The following is a 24,153-nucleotide window of genomic DNA, read 5'->3' as shown; positions in this document are numbered from 1 at the left end:
TCTGTGGTACAGCACTTTTTGTCATTGTCAGCCTCATGAACAGGGCTACTGTGCAGTCACTGGGGCACTAGGAGGGAGGATGAAGTGGGGCAGGGGGTTGCTTTGGGTTCCTCTCCTATCTGAGGCAACACCATCACTTGTCGGGGGGCTGGTGAAATAGAGCAGTGATTCAACAAGAATCTCACAATGCCACAAATCGCTTTGTGGCAGAAAACAGATTCTTCTGTTTTGTGACAGCTTCTATGTTAGGTACTACTTTCATAGATTGGCACCAGTATCTTCGTTTAACAGGAAAAATATGTTCAAAAATAGCTTAGTTGACTGCTGGATGCTGTGCAAAACGGTCAGAAACATGTAACAGCTGTAGATAAAAAGCTCTGATTACCCTGAATACAAGTGAAATACTGCATTCAACTGAGCATAGTTAAATCATTTTGTTAAAAGGCTTTTGAGTTAAGAATGCCTTGTCAGGTTACAAGTTGAGCTGATCATCTCTAACCATGTTATTGCTGCTCAGTTTACAAGCTTAAGGACTAGCTCTTATTTTGGTTGCCTGTCTGGGGAATTTGGTCTCTGCATATTTTAAAATGAAAACATGAGATAAAATTCTAATGATGGTTGCGTTTATTTAGGTATGTACAATGTCTGCAGTTATTCTTTCAGCAGATACCCTGGAAGAAAAGAACACAATGGCTGCAGATTTGTAGAGAGTGAAATGGTTCAGGACAAGCTGATTTTTTCCTATGACAGAGGTAATAGTCTTACTGTTTGAGTAAAAACAGCAAATACCTTAAGCTTGGCTGAAGATATTCATAATTCTAAATAAGAAGCAGACTGGGAGTATGGGGTGTTGATCATGACACACATGAAGTAGACTTAGTTTCAGAGAAATGCTTTCAGTGTTGGAGAAAAAGGACATCCAGACTGAATTCAAAATGATCTGGACAAATTGGAGAAATTCAATAGGGACAGGTGCCTAAGCAAGGCAAACTGACTACCCAAATACATAATGGGAAGAAAACCAAGGCAGCAGCCCTTTAGAAAGTGATGTGTTACAGCAGACTGCAAATGGAACATGAGGCAACAAGACTATGTTGCTGCAGAACATGTAGACATCATAAGGGAATGTAAAAGCATTTAGCCTTCAAGACAGCTGAAATAATTCTTCAGCTCTGCTTAAGCCTTGCAAGGTCTCAGCTGGAGCCATGTGTGGTGGTTGGTCCTGAGCTAACCCGCTCAGCTGCTACAAATAGCCCTGGTACAGTGCTGACACTTGGGGATAGTTCAGCTCTTGGGTTCACTGTGTACTATACAGTATCTTCAGCTTTCTTTATTAAACTTACATGTGCACTGGGAATAATGAAGGAACAAACGTTTCCGAGTCAATTCAGCTTTTCTGTTTATTACAGTGCCCTGATGAAAACAGTCACTCTAGTAAGTGTTTATTTATTTATTTTTAACTGGCATGGGCTTAATATCAGTGAATCAGTTTAATTAACTCGTTATGGATGAATTTATTACATTGAAAAGGGTTGTCATTAAACAACTGAAGGTGAGGGAGCGTTTCAGAAAAGCGAACCAATAAGTGTGGTGAAGGTAAATGTGTTTCTAGAGAGGAAAAAAAAAGTCATTATTGCTTTACACCTTAGTGCAAAGATAAGCTTAATTTGTGAATAAGGATTATGTTGACTTTATTTCAAAGCTGAGCTGCTAACATAAATAAGTGACTGAAAGGCATGTTATGACTAATAGGTCTTTATTTTTCAGGTTTGCTCCTGCTAATGTATTCCCTTTAGAGCTGACAGCAACACCATCTTTTGTTTTATCGTGGATATGACAGTTCGGTAAATGCTTTTATTCACCTCTCACTCATGCTGTGATTGATACAGTAAGACTTCTCTTGGTGAACAGTCAAATTGTGAAGAAAACAACAACAAAAAATACTTAAACCTTGCCCTTTAAAGTAAGGGTCATTAAATCAACTAACTCTGATATTATTCTTTCTCATGAAGCTGTTGGTGAAGGATGGGAAAAAAAAAGTCCTAAAAGTAACTTTGCTTTGGATCACTCTATGTATGATATGATATCAAGAAATTGCTTCATTTTGATTTGTGGTACTGACATTAATTTTGCATCATCACTGCCTTGCTTAGTTAGCAAGGTCACTAGCTGAAGAAAGGAAGCCGGTTTGCCATTCCCATCATCACTGGCTTTCTAGTGCAGGAAAGGTTTTCACTGTATTTGGAGTTGTTCAGACTGTACAGCAGTTGTGTGTGTGCCGCGGGTGCCAGCGATACCTGGTGCCCTGGTGAAGATGGATGCAGAACTGGAGTGGAAATCTTCCAGGTAACTGAGCTGCACTCTTCAGAGACGTACATGAGAAAACATGCTGCAAATCAGTTTGTAGAGCTGTGGGCCTCAGGGTTACCACAGATTCAAGGATCAGTGCGTGAAAAGCCCTTGATTTTTCTCCAACTTTTGCCTAATTTTGCAAAGTAGTTTCAATTGCTCCACCAAATTCCAGCATGCCCTTTTGTATCCTTCAACCTCATTCTTTCTCAAATGTGCACAGAACTAGATAACTGTTTCAAAGGTGCAAAAGTGTTTTGCAAAGTCATCCTAGAGAGCAGCTTTTTGGCTCTCTATAACCTCTCCCATTCATACAACTCCAAGGAGTGCTGTGCGATTTCAAAGACCAGGCAGGAATGTCGTCTTCTCCAGCCTCTTTCATCCCACAAAAGACCAGTGACTGGTCTGTAAGTCATAATAGTGGAGAAGGAAGAAATGTTTCAGGAGTAAAAGAAGGGATCTGAAAAGCAAGTGCAGAGCTGCTTACCCCACTTTTCAAATCCATGCTAAGAAAAGTTCCTCTGTCTTCTGAGCGGGTACGAACCAGCAAGCAGATAATAGCACAGTGGTAGATGGAGACAGCCCAGGCAGCTGCGGCAGAACTTGGCGGGTAATGATCTTAAAAGGCTAATCCTGGAATCAAGTACATTAGGGGAAATGAAAAAACACATCATGTCAAGACTTCAAATTGCATTTCTTTTTCTTAGACATTACAGGTACCAGAATGCAAATGCCATTATCAAAAATAGCATAGAGGGCAGCGGGAGGTACTGCACATCACTGTGCTGCTAGAGAAATGGAATGGCTGACACTCTCTCCATTTCATGTTACGGTGTCAGTCGAGGCCTTTGAGCTAGATGAACAGCCTGGCCCAGCCACCTTACAGCTCATCATGGTTCCCATCCCCATGGCATCCTTGCCCAACAGTTCTAGCTGGGGGGCTCCTCAACTATTTAGATATTAAGAGAAGGTTGAGGCTGGTTTCTGTCTTTGGAGGAAGGCCCAGTGCAAGGTAAGATCTCTTCAAAAGTACTAGTAGGATTGTAGAGATCCCTTAAGTTAGTCATGTTTTCTTGAATTGGCAATACTTTTTTTTTTTTTTTCCTCTTTAGCAACTACGTCGGAATTTAGTGAAGTACCAAAGTCTTTTTGAACAGGTACTTGAGCATCATCTGTACACTGCAAATGGAAATGACTGGCTTTGGATATGCAGATATCACACCAGCTTTTTTTCAGTATTGTTCACGAAGGTTTCTGAATTGTGAAGTAGAAGCCTTTTTTTTTTTCTTTTCCCTGAAACTATTTCAAATGACCAGCCAGGGGATGTCCAAGAGGCTGCTTTAAGCCGCTGTTGAAACAAACACCTGTCCCCTGTACTCGCATGAACTTTTTGGATGGAAGCAGATATGCTGTGGCCATGCAGAGGGGCACCTCCAGACTGCCCTGCACTGCCCTGGGAAGGCTGGCTGCTGGTGGGACCCTTTTGGCTGCTGCCCCCTCATTAAGGGAAGAAACTGTGTGATCAGCGTTTCTGGCCATCCCACGGAGCAACAGCAAGTAGCTTTCTGACTACTCAAGGCCATATTTTCAGAACTGGGTCTTCTGCATTTCAGGCAGCTTTGTGCTTGATAAACTGGTTGTGTTTGGGGATAGGGCTGAGGCCTGGAGCTTTAAAAAGAATAAATAATAATAATAAAAAAAAAGTGGGTATTTTCATCATATTGCATTTTTCCCCCTTTTCTTTATGTAGAAGTTCTTATACTTTTTTTTCTTGACCAAGATTTAACAATACATGTTTTGATTCCGTGAGGAAGGGTGGGTAGGTGTTTAAATGAGTTGTTTCAGCACTCCTCTGAGTGAAGTGGTTGTGTTTCTCATGTTTGGGCTGTTGCTGATATTTGTTATTAAAACTGTTAGCATTTAATTCTGCTTACCCTTATCACACCTTACAGCAGAAAAGCATGATTAATTAATATTTAAGCAGATGAACATCTCTTGAAGTTTGTGACTCGCAGCCAGAATGTCATTAATTTAAATAATCACACAGATGAAATTAATGCAATAAGTGTTGTATCTGAGTCCTGTTGCTGAGCAATCCTGGATAGTGCATAATAACACTGGTGCCTCAGGCACTGAGATCAGGGGTCGTGATGTGATATTTCTGTGTATTCATTAACTTTCACAAGGGCAGATTGATCTTCTGTTTCCATGAACACTAATGAACCATTTTCTTATTTTTAGGGAATATTCTATCACTACCCCTAGCCATGCAGTGTTTAAAGAAAACCTGTTTTCAAACAGAAGGCTCTAATTAGAACTCGGGCCTCAGCTGTATTGATTGCACTACACTTTCTCAGTGGATTTACAAATGCCAGCAAATAAACTTGCCAGGAAGAAGTTTGTTGTGGCTTTCTCTTCAGTATTTAGCCTATGTGCTATTCTATTTCTTGACAAGCCTGTAAGAGGGAATTAACTGCTGAGACATTATTTTTGGATGGTTGGTTTTGTGCATGAAAATTTTTCCCTGCTGTCTGTCTTTTGAATACCCTGGAAATCCTAGAAATAAAAAGTGTAAGGTGTTCATCTTGCGTTAAGCTGCATCAAAAAAAAAAAAAAAAGAGAGAGAAAATACAGAATTTAATCTCTGGTGAGATTAATTCCTGCTCTTAATCAAGCCACACACGACCGGGGGATTTACCAGACGTGGGGAAAAAAAGTGGCCGGAGCATCCCGGGCAGCCCAGCGCAGCACCGGAGGGTGCGATGCCCGCCGCGGCCGCCGGGTGCCAGCCTTGCCCCGGCAAAGGCCGGGGAGGCCGCGGGGCTCCTCCTGCTGCTTCCCCCGAGCCCGTAGCTCGTCCTCGTCGGTTCTCGGTCCTCCTCGTGCCACCTTCCAGCCTTTCTTCCCCACCGAGCCCATGCACGCGTTGTTTGCGCAGCAGTAGAAGCGAGGTGAAAAGTTTGGGTTGTTCTAAATAATATTCTCTGTAGCTTAAACCTTATGGAAATGTGCGGGAGATCTCTGAGTTCTTTGTGCAAGCAATAATCGTAACTAAAAATGCTTTCACAAGCACTGCTGGTGCCCTTCGTGCAGCAGGGGAGCAGGGCTGAGGGGCACTGCGTTTTGCGCTTTGCTGCTGACCCGAGGCAGGTGTTTCGGATGTGTGGCTGAAACCCTCCCTGGCAGGTTTTGCCCAGGGAAACAGACAGTGGATGAAGCTGATGAACAACTGAATTTGCTCGGATTTCTCCTGCCACTTATGTCAATTCAAGAAATCAGAGCCTGTAAATGAGCCCCAACCCTCTGCTTTCAGCTCCAGCCGCATCTCGCCAAAGGGGGCTGAGGTGGAAGGCTGTTTGTTTGCTTGCTTTTCTTATTAAATTATTCCTGCTTTCTGGTACTATTTTATTATTTTATTTTTTTCCCCACACAAGGTCAAATTCTCCCTCTGAATCTGGATCTGCCTTTGGAGGCAGCGCAAGGTGCAACCTCTACTCTGCGCCTCCTCACCTTCTGCAGCATCCATGGCTGGGTGCCGCAGCATCCTCCCCACCTCGGTCACAGCCACCCAGCTGCAGTGGGACATCTTTAAAGCTTCCTGAAATCCACCTCGCAGCAAGAGGAACAGCATATTTCTGAGCAAATTCCTCACACCTGAGCAGAGACAACAGGGGATGTGGGTGATTTACCTTCCCCTTGCATTTCAGGTACAGGTTACAGCCCAAGTGAAGATTTTTAAAACTGCAGGTGAGGAAAACAGTGGTGTCTGGATGGGTTTGTTTACAGCTCAGGCTCTATTTCCAGTACGACCTGGGCGTCCTGCTTGGTTTCCCTTCCATATTGTAAAAATGGGAACGGCATGTCTGCGGGCAGGAGTCCCCAAAATGACCATGTAGGAACAGCCATGCCGTGCTCAGAAACAATACAGGAAGGACCCCGTAAAGCAGTGTGAAGAGGACCTCTGGTCCTATCGGGCAAATTATACTATAAAGGAGGCATAAAAAAGAGACTAATTACCTGTGCTCATTAAGGTACTTTTGGTATTTTTTTGGAAGAGAATTGCACCCTAGCCACACTTAAACTCCCCCTTAAACTGCTTCAAGCTTCTCTCTCATTTTTTCCAGGTTGACTTTCCCTAACCTCCTGTCCTATACTTTTATATTCTGTTGTGAACTTAAAAAATCTGGCATGCTCTACTGCAGAGGTGGATGGGCTATCTATATGTAGTGCATGCAATTACGCTTGTATGAAATTATAGCTTCTGATAAGATACTGCCCATATTTTGAGATCACTAGATAAAAAGATATTACAAAACAGAAGAGTGATGACAAAGATAAATTCACTTGCTAATTTTATTTGTTGTATCTTTCTTTTTGACTGAACAGAGTGCTTAATTTTACAGAATGAGATAAAATATCTACAGACCAAATTGTATAGAAAACCTTTTGTGCTGAAGGCGATGCGTCCTTTTGGAATATATCGTCCATAAAACTGAAGTAAATAGTTGCATAAATATTTATTTCTCCATAAACATGTAACGATTCATCTGAAAGCCACACAGTATTAATGATGTATGGTCTCTATTTTTGGCACATTTAGTAAAATTAAAGTATACCTACATTTAGCATAAATGCAACACATGAATATAGTTCTGCAGTGCAGGAAGGGAAAAAGCAGCAAAGTGAGATTTACAGCTTCTCTGCCAGCTGTGAAAGACAGGGAACCGGAGGGGTCTGTCATGGCTAGAGGTGCTGGAGAGCTCTGGGGTCCCCTCAGTGCCACCAAGTAATCTGTATTTTTCTTCCTGTATCTGTCCTGAAGTGAAGACTAGGACAGAGTTTCATGTGCCTTCTAAGTGCACTGGCATGGTCTCAGAGAAGCGCAGTGTGCTGGGACACTGGCACATCCCAGGACACAGGCAGCAAGGGTAACTGTGGTGGAGTGATGCCCACATAAAGCCACAGGTGGAGCAGCATTTTTTTAGCTGGAAGATAAGTCTGATTTGGTGCACCGCCCAGGCAGAGGTGTGCTTTACAAAAAATACTGTCGGGTGACACGCTTTGACCTGAGCTAACTGCATGTTATTGCTATTTTCTTTCTTCCCTGAGACACTCACAAGTGTTACAGAAGGCCTTTTCAGCATCAAACCAAAGAAATGCAGAATGTATCATTTTAAGAGGGATTGAGTCATCCTCCTTCCCAAAAGCCATGGCAATTCTCCAGCATGGTCTAGCCTTGTCTCTATTCTGCAAAGGTAACAAATATTTATAAGAAAAAAGTATTTCTGTAACAGGCCCTTGCTGACCTCTTGCGGTTGGCCAATAAGGATCAATAAAGGCAAGGGCCCTTGCCTTGCCTATATATCGCCCTAAAGCGGCGATATATAGAATAAAAATTCCATTTGGATTTGTTCTGAGGGGGCTGTTATTTATAGTATTTGTTTATCCCATGTATTATTCAATTTACTTGCTTACAGAATGAAACAGTCAATCAAAAGTTGCGTTTCCTTTGCCATACGTGACTGTCAAATCCTTGTGGAAAATTGCTTCAATTGCATGATCTATGGATCAAAGTGAGAACAGAATGCTTAATTAGAGTTTAATTATTTGGGAAGATTTGAAGCTCTCTGATTGCTTTTGTTTTATTTCTTTACTTCCTCAGTGCTCTCTGTTGAAGAGTGCCTTCATTTGCAGCAGAACCAGGTGCAGAGGCTGAAGCTGTATAGTTCACCAAAACATATGAATTTGTTTTCTCATGCTTACCCATATATCTGTCCAACCAACCTGTTAGCAAGGAAAATACAGTACACCATCCTTAAAGGTGGTGCCTATACCAAAAAAACCCACCAACAATCAACCAAAACCAAACACACCAAAAAATGGATGGGTTTACACACAACCAAATGTTATGTTCTATTTCAGTCAACGTTTTTAAGGCAAAAAATAGGATTTACTGAAGAACTGTGGATTTTGGTGTTGAAAGCCACCACTTTCCCACCAGTGCCTGATCTGGTACCAGCTGACCTGGAGGGAATTTTTTCCTATAGGACATCCTAGGTACCTACAACTCAGGTTTCCATTTCGACCAGGCTCGTAAGATGCTGATGTGCTGCCAGATATTAAGAATATTTCAATCCCAAAACACATTCACTTGGGTGCTGGAAAAGAAAAAAAGGGTATGTGCCTTGATGTAAATCTTTATTTCTGCCTCACATTCTGTCTCTGGCCATTGGTATTTGGTCTTCTCCAACAGAAATCTGCTCTGCTTAAAGCTGCACTTCGGTTTGGGGACTGTTTCATCTGGGTAGGGTTTTTGTTAGGTCTGTTTAACCTGAATGTAGATCCCAGGTCATCTTCCTTTCAGGGCTGCTGGCACAGAGAACCCCAAAACAGAAGCGAGAGCAAATAAAGGCAGACAACTTCCTTTGGTGTTGGTGCTCAGCTATTTTGGCTTATGAAGATCACTGGGTTGTGGTGTGAATCCCTGTCTGAATCCAAAGTGAAACAAAGAGAAGGCAGGTGTTAAAATTCAAGGGCATATTCTGACATGGAAAATCTTTGCCTCTGATTTGCTATCAAAAGCATTTTGGGATTTGAGTTTTACTCAAGTTACGGATTTTTTTTTTTAAAGTTTCACTTTATTTTTAGGATTGTTCATTATCTTCTAACCAGACAGGCTCATGCTGTTTTATTGTTGACAAGATTTTCTCTTGTCAGATGTGGAGAATTTGGCTGGAAAACAATTGTTACATGTTAGATAACTGGAATTAAGGACCCATTAAGTAGATGCATTTGTAGAAAATTGTTTGGCTCTTTTGCGTGTCTTCTTTCCCCTGGGGATCCTCCTGTGGCAGCATGTTGTTTTACTGAGAAGCCAGTATTTAAATCAGAGAGTATAGCAGATTACATAAGAAAAGGTTGCCTTCAGTGTCAGAGTTCCTCCAGGCTCCCTCCTGGTGCTGCACAGCCCAAAATAAAACCTGACATTTGAGCAAGCCCAGGTGATGTTTGTGTTATTTGCAATAGTCACCTCTTGATTCAACCTTAAACTGGGAAAGTGAACAACTGAGCTACTGAAGGCGGCAGGAATCCTCCCCACTGATATCGCCGGGCTTGGCTCAGGCAAGCATTTATTAGCACTCTTGGGATTACAGGAAGTCAGCATCCAATGACAATGGCATTATTACCGGCTGTCATTGCTAATGTCAAAGTGAACATTAGGTCTGAAACGCATAAAGTGAGTCAAGAAATCCAAGTCCAGTAGAAATAAAGAATGAAAATCTTAGGGGAGGAAGGTTCACAGTGCTATTTTTAATGTTTGAATCTACTAATAGGCTGGTAAGAGTTTTTAATATATTATTTGATTATATCGCTGTGCTATTTAATTTGTTTGGTCAAGGTTAGGTGATTCTGAAAAGTAACTCTGCCTTTTTATTAATAGTACTTATTTATTTATTCAGAAGAATCATTGCTGATGAAAGACTGTGAGCACTGCTTCTGCTGTTGACATATGTTCATTTGTCTGAACCTTTTCTACTCCATGAGTCCAGAGTGCAAACCCTGCTACCCAGCAGGTACTTGCACATGTGGTTTCACCTGCTTTACAAAATGTGGGAAAGCTTTACAGATTTAGAACGCAAAATACATTCCCCGCTTTTCACAGAAAACTAGATTTATAGCATCTCCTAATTGTATTGATTTCTAGTGTTGAGCTGGGATGCTACTTCTGTTCCCAGGAGTAATATGTCATCCAGACCTATTGCAAATGAGGAGGAAGACAAAAATAGACTGGTCGGAAAGGGAGAGGGAAATCATTCAAAACACGTCTAAGAAAGCTGGACATAATCAAGGACTGAAGCTTGTACCGAAAGTGGTATAGTAAGTATATAGCTGGAGACAAGTTGTTATGATTGTAAAATATGAGCAAGCTTTTTTTTCTTTCATTCTTTTCATTCCTTTTTTTGTTTTTGTTTTTGTAGCTACTACTGTGGTGGCTCTCCAGCAAAGCAGCCATCTGGATCCTTTGGATGCCTCTGTCAGTTCCCCCCCACCAATGTGCAACCTCTGCTCTTTGACTGCTTGGAGTTACTAGAAGCAGCTGCAGGTTAAATCAACTTTTGGCTTGCGCTAAGTTGCATCAAGCACTGTTTTGCTACACAAATGTGTATAGGATAGGAAACTTGGCTGCTGCTTCTGTGGGCAGGGAAATACCGTACAAACCAGCAGACAATTCCTGGGAGAAAGCCAGGAGCTGAAATGCACAGGCTGCGTGTGAGGTGTCTGCTGCCTGTTCATGCGGTTTTCTGCAGATTGCAGTGTTCCTTTTCTAGCTTCCTAAACTCTGACATCTCCTTATTTCCCCCTCACCAGAGAGAATAACCTGATCCAAAGCACTTTCTAATGAATGTCATTAGGAAGGAGTCATTTAGCAGAGTTTGTTTGTTTTAACTGCAATAAGACCCGAACCATCATCACTTTATAATTTATGTTCTTGCATTTTACTTTTCATCAGTTCTGCAGCTTGTGAACAGGCCAATGAACAGTTGCTCTTCCAAAATCCGAACTAACTTTGTCTCTGACATGGTATAACGTGTGTTTTCACAGTGCTTCAGTAACAACATCTTGATGGGAAATGAAGAGCCGCTTTTCTTCCAGACAGAGCAGTTCGTTTATCAGATTTACATGCTTTTATTTTTCCTGTGTGAAAAGCCTGAGTCAAAGAAGTCAGAGAGTTACTCAAACAGATAATTGTGCCAGCTTTCCTGGTCAGGCAAGTTTGAGCTCTCTTGCTGCTGAATGAAGCAGAACATACTTTTTGACATTGCACCACATTCGAACTCGGCTTATTTTGGTTCTTTCTGCGAGGGAACATTTCTTTTATAACTCTCCTGATGCCCTCCGAAAGGAAACTGTCAGCTGGAGCTGGAAGTACTTTAGTTGTCCAAGTGCCAAACCCTGATTAGGGTAAAGAGAAATGGGATGAAAGCAGGTGAACCACACAGCATTAACGTTTTAATGACTATCTTGGTAGCTGGGAGTGCTGGCTTCGGGAGCGTCCGAGCTTTGGGGCTTTTCAGTGCCCTCTCCTTACTGACCAGCCCCATAGGGAGGGAGCACTGTCGTCCTGGTTTGCAGATCAAAGACTGAATCTGGGAAATTAGACCCTACAAGGGCATTCCTTTGGCAGTTCCTAACTCTTGGCTAGCTCGCTTCCATAGGAAAATTGAGGAGAGGATGGAAATGGGAGCTGGGTACCCAACATCAGGCATCTCACCAAGCTGTGTGGCTTCGGCAGCGGTGGGAGAGGGTGCTCCTTCCTCTCTCATGCTCTCCCTTCATATGGCACTTTACAACCTATATTTTCCTATTAAAAAAAGGAAGAAAGGGGCTCTCCACACATTCTGAAGAGCACTAAATCCCAGAGCAGTAAAAATTGTCTTATTGTATAATTGCCTGTCAGAACCACGTTCCTACCCCTCTCTCATACAAAGTGGGAACTTCCCAGAGACCAAGCCAGCCTCAGCGGTGGCAGCTAGCCAATGTGCCATGCCACACACCTGTTAAGAACACAAACTAGACTAACTGGCAACTCAAATTGTTTTCCTTAAAATAAAGAATGAATCAGCTACCTCGGAGTGAAAGAAAGCCAGAAGGTTTTTTCCTTGCCCTGACGATAGTGGAGTTTTCTGGCTGAAATATTGCAGTATCACTTGTTTTCCCAACATGTGCTGTCATTTTTCACAAACAGTGTTATATTTAAGAATTGGAAGGTCTAGATAGATTTTATTTTCTTTATCTCTTACTGGCAACTGGCAAGGTCCTGCTGAAATGTGCTTTTAAGCTGTCCTTTGATGGTACATCAGCAAGCTACGTAATGAACACCTATGGCCTCATCTGAAGTGTACAATGATGTAAAAAATACCCAAATGTATCAGAATGTCAACTTCCATCTAAAATACTGGAATTTTCATAATTCCTTCCATTTTTTCCCATTTCACAAGCATTTCATACAACACACAGAGATAGATATATTGTATTAAAAAAGATTTTAGACTGCAAAGCACTGTGTTTCTTCACACCATCAATATGAAGAAAAATGTATTTGTGATGTACTGATACCGATCCAGAGATTCAAACTTCCATGGAATCAAACGCTTTTGTCATGTCAGTGGCTTTAACAGCCCTTTGGAACATACCGGATTCCCAAGTACTTTGCTTTACAAAATTACGCTGAATTTTGAAGAACCCAATCCATTGGAGTTGCTTACATTATAAATATGGCAGATTAGGGTTCAATTTAAGTGGCACAGGACTAGCCCAGGGGACCATCCCAAATCTTTATTTCATTTAGCTGTAACTGATGTGTCAAGAAGAAGCAAGAGTTGATTGCTGATTTACATGCTTCGTCTTTCATTACGGTATATTTCTGCTGTGCAGGGGGTCACAACAGAGGCTGTTAACAACAACCAAGGCAGAACCAGCTGATGTTCTCACAATCACGTCAGTTTCTCTTCAAAATTACGGTTAGTTGCTTTTCCTCTGTAGTTGTCTCCAAAGTTTGCAGTCTGTTCTCCCAGCCATGACCAGAATGTTAACGGCCTTGCAGTCTGTTGTCTATTAGGGTTTTTATTAGCATTAATATGGTCTATTTTTCTACCTGTCTGTTTCACTGTATTTAATTTCAAAATGTTTCTGAAGTACAGGCTAAAGGGGTGCTCCCAAGGCACCGTTTGCTGAAAGTCCATTTTAAAGCCATTAATATATGCCTCCAGCAAACTCGCATGTTCGGCTGTGCAGCAAAGGTTCTAGGAGCCACTTCTAAGGACACATCTGATTGACTCCCAACTTACAAAAAGATATTTTAAAAACATCTCAGGACTCTAGTAAATAACAACAACAAAAGAAACAGAAAGAGAGAGAGAAAGAACAACAAAAACGAAAGAAAGAAAGTAAGGATTTGTCAGAACAGAGCACCTCACTGTTCAAACATGCTTGCTGTAATCTGCATTTGAGTTTACACTGTGGTTATGGTTTCAGAGATCATTAACTTCCTGCAGACTTCATGAAAAGCAGAGGATTTCTACAGAGGCAAAGGCTGAAATACAAATTCACCCTTTCCTGGGTGCCCGAGAGCTGCAGGTAGGCGGAGGTAGGTGCTGCAGAGCTCGCAGACAGTAATTACCCCCGGGACACATCCCTGGGAAACAGGTCCCTGCTGGCTCTGTGGTGTGTAAGGCTGTGTGTTTAGCCTTGCTGACCCCCTCTCCCATGGATGAGTTAAGTTAAGGAATGAAGAGAGATACAATGCTGGAACCCGTCTGGCTTCGGGCTACCGCAACAAAGGCAGCTTTCCTATTGCTTTTATTAAATAACCATTTTTTTAGCCAAGAGTGCTCTTATTGTCTCTGTCAATGGCTGCCAGGCAGATGGAATTACAGCCGCCACTCTTCTCTGAGCAATAGAAATCTGTGGAAGGCAGGACACATCGAAAGCATGACCGAAATGTGGAATTCCTGCAACGCATTTTTCGTCTGGTGTTTAAGAAGAAAAAGAGAGAGCTCTGTCATAGCACATGGGTTTCACCAGCTGCATCTCTTAACACGGCAATGTGCAAATGTATATGATATCAGCAGGAATCCACTTCCCAACATTGGTGGCAGGGGCCCTGCCTGGGCAACATGCCTGCTGGTTCCTGGTTCTTGAGAATTGCTTGGGGGAGACCTGAGAGCTGTCCTTCCTCGTCCTGGTGCTGCCTGAGTAACGCCTGCTAGTGTAAACAGGAGGCTTCGTTAATTTTATCTCAGCCCTCCAATTCCACCTTTCTCAAACAGCAGTTTCTTATCTCTGTAATGGCTGATACGCCACAGCCTGAGATACGAACTTTTTGCCCCAGGGTTGGATGAGTGAGCTTGGGTGAAAGCAAAGCTCTGAATGGCATCAAACCAAACCACAACACAATTGCATTTGGAAATAGCTTTGACGTTCTCTGCTGGAAAGCCTAGTTTCTATCTCTATTTTTGTGATATTTGTCTTGTGCTCTATTTCACTTAGTTAGCAAAGAATTTGTCTTTGGCAGAAGCTCGACAACACAAGAAGTCATCTTTTACAATTTATACACAGTGTGGAAAGCTTTATTTTCTAGCTGGCTTTTTTTCACCAGCTTGCAGCAAACATTTATCTTCCGATTCCTCTAATAGGATGCGACTTGTTGTGACATCATATTTTGAAAGACTGCAATTTAATGGGTGTGTTTCATCCCCCCTTCCCAACACACATACATTATGCAGAAGAAGCATTTAAAATGCAGTGCAACCTCCTGGTGGCTGGAATTGCCGCCAGAGGCTTCTCCAGTGCACTTGCTCAGTCGTGACTTTGCACAAGCCCATCATAAATAAGCACCTTCTGTATCAGGCGTGCTCAGGACCACTCAGGTCCTATGATAAAACAGTGCAGCGTAATGCAGGTCGCGCTGGCAGGGTCTGTGTTGTGGAGAATGAGCCTTAGCATGTGCACTGAAAGCCCCAGGAACATTGAGTTCCCCACATTATTTTACTCGTATCGAGCACAAAAAGCCAGAGCAACACACTGGTAACTTAAATATCTGTTTCCTCCCCTCGCAGTACAGATCGAAGATGGAATTCATCGGGGAAGCACCCTAAGGAAATTCCGAGCTGTCAGCCAGGGCAGGGCTGTGTATAAAACACCTCTGGATCTATTAGTATGTGTGCTGTTCCTGATGAGAGTCTATAATCATCCCCACCTGATCTGGGGAGACAGGGATCTATGGTATTTTCTTTCCAGAATGAGCAGCGGAGACATCTGTTGTGTTTTTTTTTTCTTCTTTTTTTCTTTTTCCTCTCTCTCTTTTAAATTTTGGTTCATTATTTTTAATAAATAGAATCAGCACTGAGTAAACTTTATGCAGCTGATTTCAGTGGGATTTACGTGCTGGGATAGATCTGTACGAGAAGAATTAAGCCCTAGAGAGGGGGCTGCTGCAGGGCCAGTGCTCCCTGCGGGGAAGGCTGCCTGCTCCGAGAGCCTCGGGGGCTGCAGGGACATGGCTCTGCCATGAGTGGGGCCAGATGCTTTTCTCCAGTCCATCCTGCACAACCGCCCCCAGCAGCGAGTGATCTGGGAACATCTTACCACCCAGTTTTTGTTCTTGAAAGTGATGCTCCATGGTAAAACGAGGAGGAGCATGCTATGAAGGCATAAGCATGTTGATACAGCGTTTCACAGAGGCTCTGTGGATCTTTGAGAATCGGGAGATGGCTTACATGATGGAAAGTGGAGATGAAGCCTGGAAACTGCTGATGCCAAAAAAATCAGCTGCTGGCAGAGTCTTTCAGCCCGCGTAACAGCGTGTGGGGATGTCCTCAGCTGCCACTCCTGGCCTCACCAAAGACAGCACGTGCTTGCTGGGTTTACAGTGGTACCCCTTAGAAATGGCTCAGGGATCTGAGAGTTGAAAAAGGGTTACAAATTGGTGTGTTGGGGGGTTGGCAGTGGAAGCAGGGCAGGAGAAACAATCTCACATCAGCCTCAGACAGCTGTTACTGGGAGGGAAAAAGTCCTTTGCAACCTGCCTGTTTCCCTGCTGTTGCAAAGAGATGAAGCACCGGGTACAGGAGTATCTAAGTGAAGCAACATTTGGGATAATCAGTAATTAGCTGTCATTGCACCTGACAGCCTGACTTAACTACCCACCAAGCAGTGGTCGCTGGTGGATGCTTTTAGTTTTCCTCCTGCTGTTTGCTCAGGTCTCTTTGCTGCCTTTCTGACCTTCCAGAACCCTCTGTGACCTGGATTCAGATTTCTTGTTCTTCAACCCACATTTTCACTGTTTCTCATTATTCATTTCCCACCCCTTTTATTCTTTTCCTCACCTGCCGTTAGACCTACTTCCCACTCCTTCACAGCCTTATTGCTCATGGAAACTTTTTTTGGAAAAGCGTGCGCAGTACCAGAGGTACGTTTTCAGCCTGTAGTTTGTGGTGGTAGGCATTCACAGGCAAACCTAAAGCACCTGACTGCAGTGCTTTGGCCATCTCCCTGGCATCCTGAAAGGGAGAGGTGTCTCAAGGGTGGCTCAGAGGAACCCGAGATGTTCTGCAATGTCATCTGGAGAAGCATCACGTCCTCCTTCCAGTGACGGCACAGGGCAGAGGTTGCCCGCTGGGCACTTTCAGTGATATGCCTCAAATCAGACGGTGTTATGAGCACTTATCAAGGTACAAAAATCAGGGGCTCACTGCCACAGAAATAAATTAGTTCACTTAAATCCATCTTGATCAGTCCCAGATTTCCTGGCTGGGCCAACTGGGCAGTGCTAAGTGAGCGATGGGCGCAGGGCCACGGCCACGGGGCTACCAGAACCTAGATCACAGGCGTTCCTGTAATTACCTCCACACCTTTGCTGTTCCCAGACAATTAAAAAACACCAGGCCAGCAATCCTTAATAAATACATTTTATTCGGAGTAGCTGGAGGTTATTCAATAGAGTGACCCCATTATTGTAAGTCCGTCCATTCCTATTCACCAGCTGAACTGGCTTTTAGCTGTTCATAAGTGTGAATGCCACGCACAAGCCTGACTTCTCCTAAACTCTTTCTCATGGAGTCATTGTGGTTTGTTCTTCAGCATGTAGAAAGGCCTGATGTCTTCAAAAAGGGCATGTTAAAATTCAGAAAAAGAGACTGTACTGTGGAACAAATTGTCCGGGCAGCTCACAATGGTGAACCAGCAAAACTGCACAGCTGTTGGGTGCATGCAGCGTTGGGTCTGTACCTGCTGTTGGTGGGTCACACAATTGAAAGAGCACATTAAAGTGGTTCTGCCATTTCCTAGGAAAACAGAAATGCATGTACTGTTATGAGGGCACCCAGTCTTTTTAATCCTGCCCACCTCTGTCTAATTGCATAGTTAGAAAAGAACAATGCTGGTGGTTTTGGCTCAGGTATGAGGATTGAGTTCAGCTGAGAGCATCAAGGAAATAAAATGGGAAAAGTCAAGAGTCTTGCCTTTTGAAAGCTGTGGAAATATGGGTGCTGTTTTCTTACTGGGGTGAGTTTGTTTTCCCTAAAAGCAGAAGTAAATGGAAACATCTCTGTGGTGATGTCCTGAACAACAACAGGGTTTGCTGCCATTTCTCCTGCTATTAAAACCCCGTTGCCTGTGTGCCCTGTAGAGCGGAAGCAGTTTGCAAGCTGGCCTGGAGCCTCTTCTCAGCTCAACTGCCTGCTGCCTGCAGGTAATGGGAGCACTCGTAGCCCATGCTTAACTCTGCATTTTATATGAAAATTTGAAAATCTCATTGCTGACATCTGAGTGAGGACCTCATCTCTAAGAGGGCTGCCAGCGCCTTGTGCTCGGACTGAGCATCTCCCATGCTCAGCTGCTGCTGAACAGAAAAGGTTTTGTTGTTTCTTTTTCACAGAAAATGCTCTGTGAAATCGAGCATCTTCTTCCATTTCCCTGTCTGTAGAGAAAGGAAGAGTTTTACAAAAGTAAAATGCTCTTTGTCAGGCTAAGGAGTTGTTTTACAGACCACAGAGGGCACAGAAGGCCTTGGTCAGTCTGGAATCTTCTCAGTAGCATCTGTGTAAGCCAGATCATGCACGTTGTGTGCCTGCCAGCTCTATTTATGTCATCTACGTTTTCCTGTATCAGGAGTATAAGTCCTATTTAAACCTCTTCCAGGCACAAGTTATTCCTCATATCTATTTTGTAATATAAGTCCTTGCAAAAAAATAAACCCACAAGACAAAAAGAAACAAAACAAAAAATGGAGAATTTGAGATTGAGTGTAAAAACCATTTCTTTATCTTGTGATAACAATGCAATTTCCCCAGTTAATATTAATACTTAAATTAATACTGAATTAATCAATTAATTAATTAAAAATGTGGAATAGGAGTTTGTAAATATCACACAGGAAATTTAATATACGTGAATTAAAATGATACTGGTCTCTGCTGTAAACATAATATGCACTTTATTTTTGTACATGGTCAAACATGGAATGAGGCAATTTAGCCAAAGGAAATGATAAGCAATGTAAGTCATCACTACCCCATGGAAATCTGCAGAATGCCAATAATTTAATAAAACATGTGCTTGCTAGATCAAATACTCCTAACTCTCTTTGCTCTGCAGTGAAACCGTGAGATCCAAGCAGAAGGTATGCTGAGATACTGTGCTCTCCGAATCAGTAAATTGCTGAGTACCTAAAATCATCAGCTACTTCAATTATTCGTGGTGGCAGGAAGTATCTGTGTTTAAATAGATGTTAAGGTTTTGACTGTAAACAGGAAAAAAAAAAACAACAAAACTATGCTGGAACAGAAAAATAAAAGCTGATGATTTCTAGCTAATGTGAGAAAACTGTTTAAAACTGTGAAACTGAATTTTAAAATGTAAAATGGGAAGCTCATACAAAGAGCTGTTCTTGCTAGTGGCACTGCTGAGGCTGGCAGGATAGCTGATTACAGGCAAATGGCCAAAGCATGGCAAATATATATGTATCCTCTACATCAGAGGAATGTGCGTTATGTGCATTATTATTGTGACTTTACACGGGGAGTAGGTGACGTAGTACGTCGGTATGTGATATTGACACCTTTCAAATTACGTTCATCCCAATATTTATGCATATTGGTTGCAGAATGAGTACTTTCAAATCTGAATTCCCATTTTGGTTGATATATGCTTAAAATATATATTAAAATGCATATTGAACATCACAATACTTCTCTTGTCCTTATTGACTAAACTGGGAAAGAAAAGCCTGTGGTGTAGGTGTGTAATACCTAAAAACCAGTACAAGGTCCTGCATACCTCCATACCTCTGCGGTGATGAGCACCCTCTGCTTCCAGGGCTGCAGGGTTAGCTCTCCCAGGAGGAAAGCAGTGCAAAGGTAGTACAGGAGAAGGCATAGAAACCATGAGAAATGCATGCTCAGATGTCTTGATCCAAGCCCAAGCTGCAGAGGGCTATCACAAGGAGACAATTTCCCTCTCCCTTTCTCTCTGCCTCCCCAGGAAGGCTGCGCCCTCTCTGGCACAGCTCTAAGAGCTCACCCACTGTTCACACGAGAAATGCCAGCACATCTGAGGGACCTGTACCGAGGTGTTCCTCACCTCAGATAAGGAGAAGTCAGCTCTCCTGCCTGACAACTGTCCACAGTGGGGTGCAAGCTCAAATAAAGAGATGGTTGGCAAGAAAGCATTTTTACTTTCATGTTGAGGGAAGATTTCCTGGGATTTCCCCCTCTTGTTTTGCCTCTGTTGCTACTATAACTGTACATATAATAGCAGATTTTCCTCCAGGATGAGTGCAAGATATTTGAATTACCTGCCTTACTTTTATTTTCATTTTGAGCTTGCTTTGCTTCTATCTCACAAGAAAAAAATGTTCAGAAACTTTGAGTACGAGTGATGGAGGATGCTCCAGAGGCACGCTGTTTGAATTTTGCATGCATATCAGTTGTCTGGTCTAGTCAGTACTTACATTGGGACACTTCTCACCATCCCACTCCTTGTATTTTCCATTAGGTTTGTTGTGATAACATTCAGATGGCACTGCAAAGTTTTCTGGAGTTTGGCGAGCAATATCATCACCATCAATCAGAAGGACATTTTTTTTTTCCTAACACATGCCTGCATTTATCAGTCTAATACTTGAGATGCACAATGGATTGCCCAGATACTCTTCCTGTTGCTGTTCCCTTTCCTCCCAGCTCTAACAAAAGGCAGCAGATGGTTAGATTTACTGTACCATCTCCGAGCAAGGAGGAAGGCGCTGACTCTGCCATTATGCTCATATGACCCAGAGGACTGCGGCAAGAGCAGAGCCAAATAGGAGCCCCATTCATTAACGTGATCGTTGTCATTCCCACAAGCATGAAGCATGATTTTGCTGTTTCTTCCCTGGAATTTGCAAACTTTGGTTTCACTGTAACCCATTGGTTTCTGTAGGGGAGTGGTCTGGGTGGAATTGGTCGCTCTTACTGCTAACGTACACTCTTCTTTTGGTGAAGTGTCCCGAGATCTCATGATTTGTTTCAAATGAACCCATCCTAACTTTTCCCTGTGACATTTTGAAACTGCTGATTAGCTCAGTTGCTCCTGTCCAATGCTAATGAAAAAAAAAAAAAGAAAAAAAAAAAGAAAAGAAAAAAAAAAAGAAAGGTGGTATTAGCAAAATGCATTGTGGAGAAGGACTGATTTCTGGAGAACTGCCCAAACCAGAACTGTCCTGGGTGTCCTAAGAAATGTGCTCAATATTTATGGCATCTCTAAGCATTGCCAGACAAGTTTGACTAAGGAACGAAGCCTAGTATGGATTAATAGAGCAGCTGTTTTCTTTTTCTAGCTGCTTTTTTTGTAAAGTGACTGCTGTCAGGATATTTTTTAGAAACTATGTACGTATTTTAAGAGAACTATGAAGTTTAAAATTAAGGATTTTGAAATGCTCTGCTTCATCTGTAAAAATCAAAGAGTTTTCTTTCAAATTTTACAATTTATTTTTATTTTTATTTATCTGCTGGGGCCTTCAATGCCCTGACCAGGATCACCTGGGACCCCCAGGAGACCACCTGGGACTCATCCCCACCCACTGGCCCCGCAGCCACATTTAGGGCAGCCAAAGCACCTTGCCTGGGCTTTTTGTATGTTGTGGGTAGATCCTTGCTTATTCCCGTCTGCCACTGTGCCCTGCTTCTGGGGCCGTTCCAGGTTGCTCTTGGATCTGGTTGTCACTTTCTGTGCATCTGGTCACTGCTGGACCTGTTGGTGCCATTGAGCTGCCCCCGCTCTGGTGCTGTCCATGCAGGTGAATATGTGGCTTTGTTGTCCTCTTCGACTCCTACCATGTCATCTTCTGCAGAGCTGCTCTGCTCGTGCTGATTTGGCTGGGAGCCCCCTCGCCCTATGAGCAAGGTAATTAGTGCTTATTGTGTTTATGGGGCTCACTGTGCCTGATTGCCTTGCAGTTTGTGATTTTTAAGTTCCTGCAAAAAACCTTTTGAGTTATGGAAATTGCAATCTCTGTTTTTAAAAATGTAGAGTTGAATCAATTAAACTTTAGCCCAAATACATAAATAATTGCTTCCTGAATCCAGCAGGAGCTGGTTGCTTTGCTGTCATCTGAATTTAGCTAAATGAGCTAACTTTATGCTAGAAGCTGTTGGCAGACAGAGGTTGGGACATAAGTCTTTCCATTCCAAGCTTATTGCTGTGCTATGCCCTGCAAGAGATTTTCACATACAGTAGAAAGAGAGAGGTGCTACCATACTGAAGCCTTTTATCCTTTCAGACACTAGAAAAAGATTTTTGGCATAGAAAATGTTGAAATTCTTGTGCAGAAACAGGACATAAAATCTTAAATAACTATTAAATAAATAGCTATTGACAGTGCTGCATGCTGCACCTTGCTTGCAGGAGGTGACAGTCAAGTAAAAACTTTTACTTTCTTGGCAAGAAACCAAGGGCTTGCCAGGTCTTTGCATGAGCTTGAGACAGAGCAGATTTATAGGATACAGTAAGCATTAAATTCCATTTGTTAAGAAACATAATATGCTAATATAAACAGTAATGAATTAATTATTCCATATCACTGCTTAATAAAGGAGGAGACTGTCTAAGTTCCCACAATGTTGGCTAGAATATAAGATTGAAACTACTTTTCTTCTGGTCTTGCTTCCTTGTAATGCTACCCTTCTCTAAGTCACTTGTAGGCTAGGGATGGGGAAACGCTCACGGACCCAATTACATGGGCACATGAAAACAGTCCTTAAAAAGAAAACCAGCTTAATTTCCAGCCTGAGTGCATGCTCCCAGATCTGTGAAAGTGTGTTAAATCCTGGGAACACTCTACTTTATGCATACATAGGAAACCAGTTTCTTGTCCCCTTGTTCAGTTTATAAGGTCTTCAACCTGAGACGGGATTCCTGTTCTGCAAAGGAGTACATTGTCTGCCCTGCTGTCTGGGTGCTGCTTGGCCAAAAAGTCCCCGAGGGAGGAAGGTTGCTGTGCCCCACAGCACCCAGAGCAGCCTCAAGTGCCTCTGGGCCCCTCTGTCTCCTGTAGAGCTGAGTCCCAGCAAGACTGTTTGCTGGGGGGAGCTTGGCAGCGGTTCCTATGGGACTGCTGACATGTTCGCACTGAAATCCCTCACAAACTGGAGGTGTGTTTAACATGCTATTGCTAAACTTAAAAAGAAACCTGTGGGGAGGCTGATGTGCTTTTGGTAGCTTGGTGTTTGGAAATTGAACTATCCTGCTGGAACTGTTACCCATCTGCTGCTTTTCCTTTCTCTTTCATCGCTGGTATTTTTCTAAGTGCAACAATGCATTTCAAAAGCCTTTCTTGATTAAATAATTGTAAACTAATAAACAGAAACTAAAATTAACATCAGAGCACACATTGATGTGGTGTAAATATTCAGCAGCTAAGAGTCCATGTGCTAAATTCAGTAGAGAGAACTCAATTTGCAATATTTGAGGATCTAAACTCCCATTTCAATGCAAAGGCAACAGTATCAATGAACTACTATAGTTAACTTGGTAGTGCTGTTCAAAGGGCAAAAAATAATTAATCGTAAAAAAAAAAAAACCAACAAAAACAAACAAACAAACAAAAAAACCACCGAACTTGTATAGCCTTTTAGCAGCTTGGAGAATGATTTTAAGCTTACTGGATCTGAAGTGAATTCATGAAGGTTCTTCTTGTCATTCTTGGATTTATTGCAGATAACGTTCAAGCGTATTTGTTATTAAGATTGAGGGAGGTTGTTTTGTGTTTGGAGACATGGCACACCTTCCCGTCCTTGAAAGATGCACATTACGTATTTTTTTTTCACACTGCAGTCAAATTTAATGGGCTATTCAGTGCAAAAAACCTAGCAAGAATAACTATATCTCAGGAAAATATCATGCTGGGGTCAGGTAAGGTTTTCTCTTGGTTTTGCTTTCGTACCTGGGTGTTAGAGTAACGGGTGTGAATTGCACTGATAGTAACACCATCAGAAAAATTATTCAACTTGGAGCCAAATAATGGAAAGCCAGAGCCCTCAGTGCACATGGCAGGAACGAAGTATTGCAGATGTGGGCTGTGGCTCCAGGTGACCATCTCTGCACTGATATATCTGCCTTCAGGCAGCAGAGATTAGATGTCTGAAGTAATGAAAATGCCAATTGCAGAATTTTTAAAAAAAAAAAAAAAAAAAAAAAAAACAACAAAACACCTCCTGCTATCCTGATAGAAATGTGCTTGGGAAGATTAAAAACCTGGTTGAATGATCAGCATGCTTTAATGCTTACAAAAAGGTCCCCAGCAGATACCCAGCTGTCAGGTGGAGGTTGATGGTGGGGAAGGAAGGAGTCAGTGTTGCTTTTATAGACGGCTAACAGGACTGCAAGTGTGTTACTTCACTAGTTAGTTCACTAGACAAAACTTCAGAAACACGTCAGGGCTAAATCAGATGAAATCCATTCCCCAGTAAACTTCAAATGTAGTTATTTGTACTATGGGTGGAAAGATGCCATTACTTACTAGTCAGTTTGAGTCTCTGCCTCTCTGTGTCTCTGCAGATCATATTTTCTTCTTGTGTTTTTTATCTGATTTCTGTTCTGTCAGTGAGATGATTCCCAAAATACCTTGGGGTACATTCTTCAGTCTGGATGTTCATTATCTGTAAATGCCCCGAGCCCCATATATTTATTTTCTGTAGACCTGAGTCTGGAAACAAAACAATAAACTCTGCAGCTTGTTGTGGCTGTGCAACAATCTGCAATCTGACT

General features: G+C 42.4%; 1 protein-coding gene and 1 long non-coding RNA gene across 6 annotated transcripts in view; both read left to right on the top strand.

Annotated features, from left to right (window-relative positions):
• The first annotated feature begins 6,358 nt into the window (after positions 1–6,358).
• Positions 6,359–16,934, top strand: LOC310882552. The gene is made up of 3 exons (XR_014573024.1): positions 6,359–6,380; positions 10,086–10,227; positions 10,329–16,934. It is a non-coding gene; the product is annotated as an uncharacterized lncRNA (long non-coding RNA).
• A 2,435-nt stretch (positions 16,935–19,369) lies between these two features.
• The window catches only part of LOC310882614 (uncharacterized protein), a 232,555-nt gene continuing 227,771 nt past the window's right edge, over positions 19,370–24,153 (top strand). For all 5 annotated transcript variants that reach the window (XR_014573052.1, XR_014573053.1, XR_014573054.1 and 2 more), the window contains exon 1: positions 19,370–21,291. Coding sequence is in view for 2 of the 5 variants with exons in the window: in XM_083801596.1 (XP_083657722.1) it covers positions 21,283–21,291 (9 nt within the window). In the remaining 3 variants the exon portion in view is untranslated. The remainder of the gene's footprint in view (positions 21,292–24,153) is intronic.

Source organism: Anser anser (assembly GCF_964211835.1).
Source record: "Anser anser genome assembly, chromosome: 16".
NCBI classification, from domain to species: domain Eukaryota; kingdom Metazoa; phylum Chordata; class Aves; order Anseriformes; family Anatidae; genus Anser; species Anser anser.
Note: the sequence above shows the minus strand (reverse complement) of the source record. Positions and strands in the feature narration are given on the sequence as shown.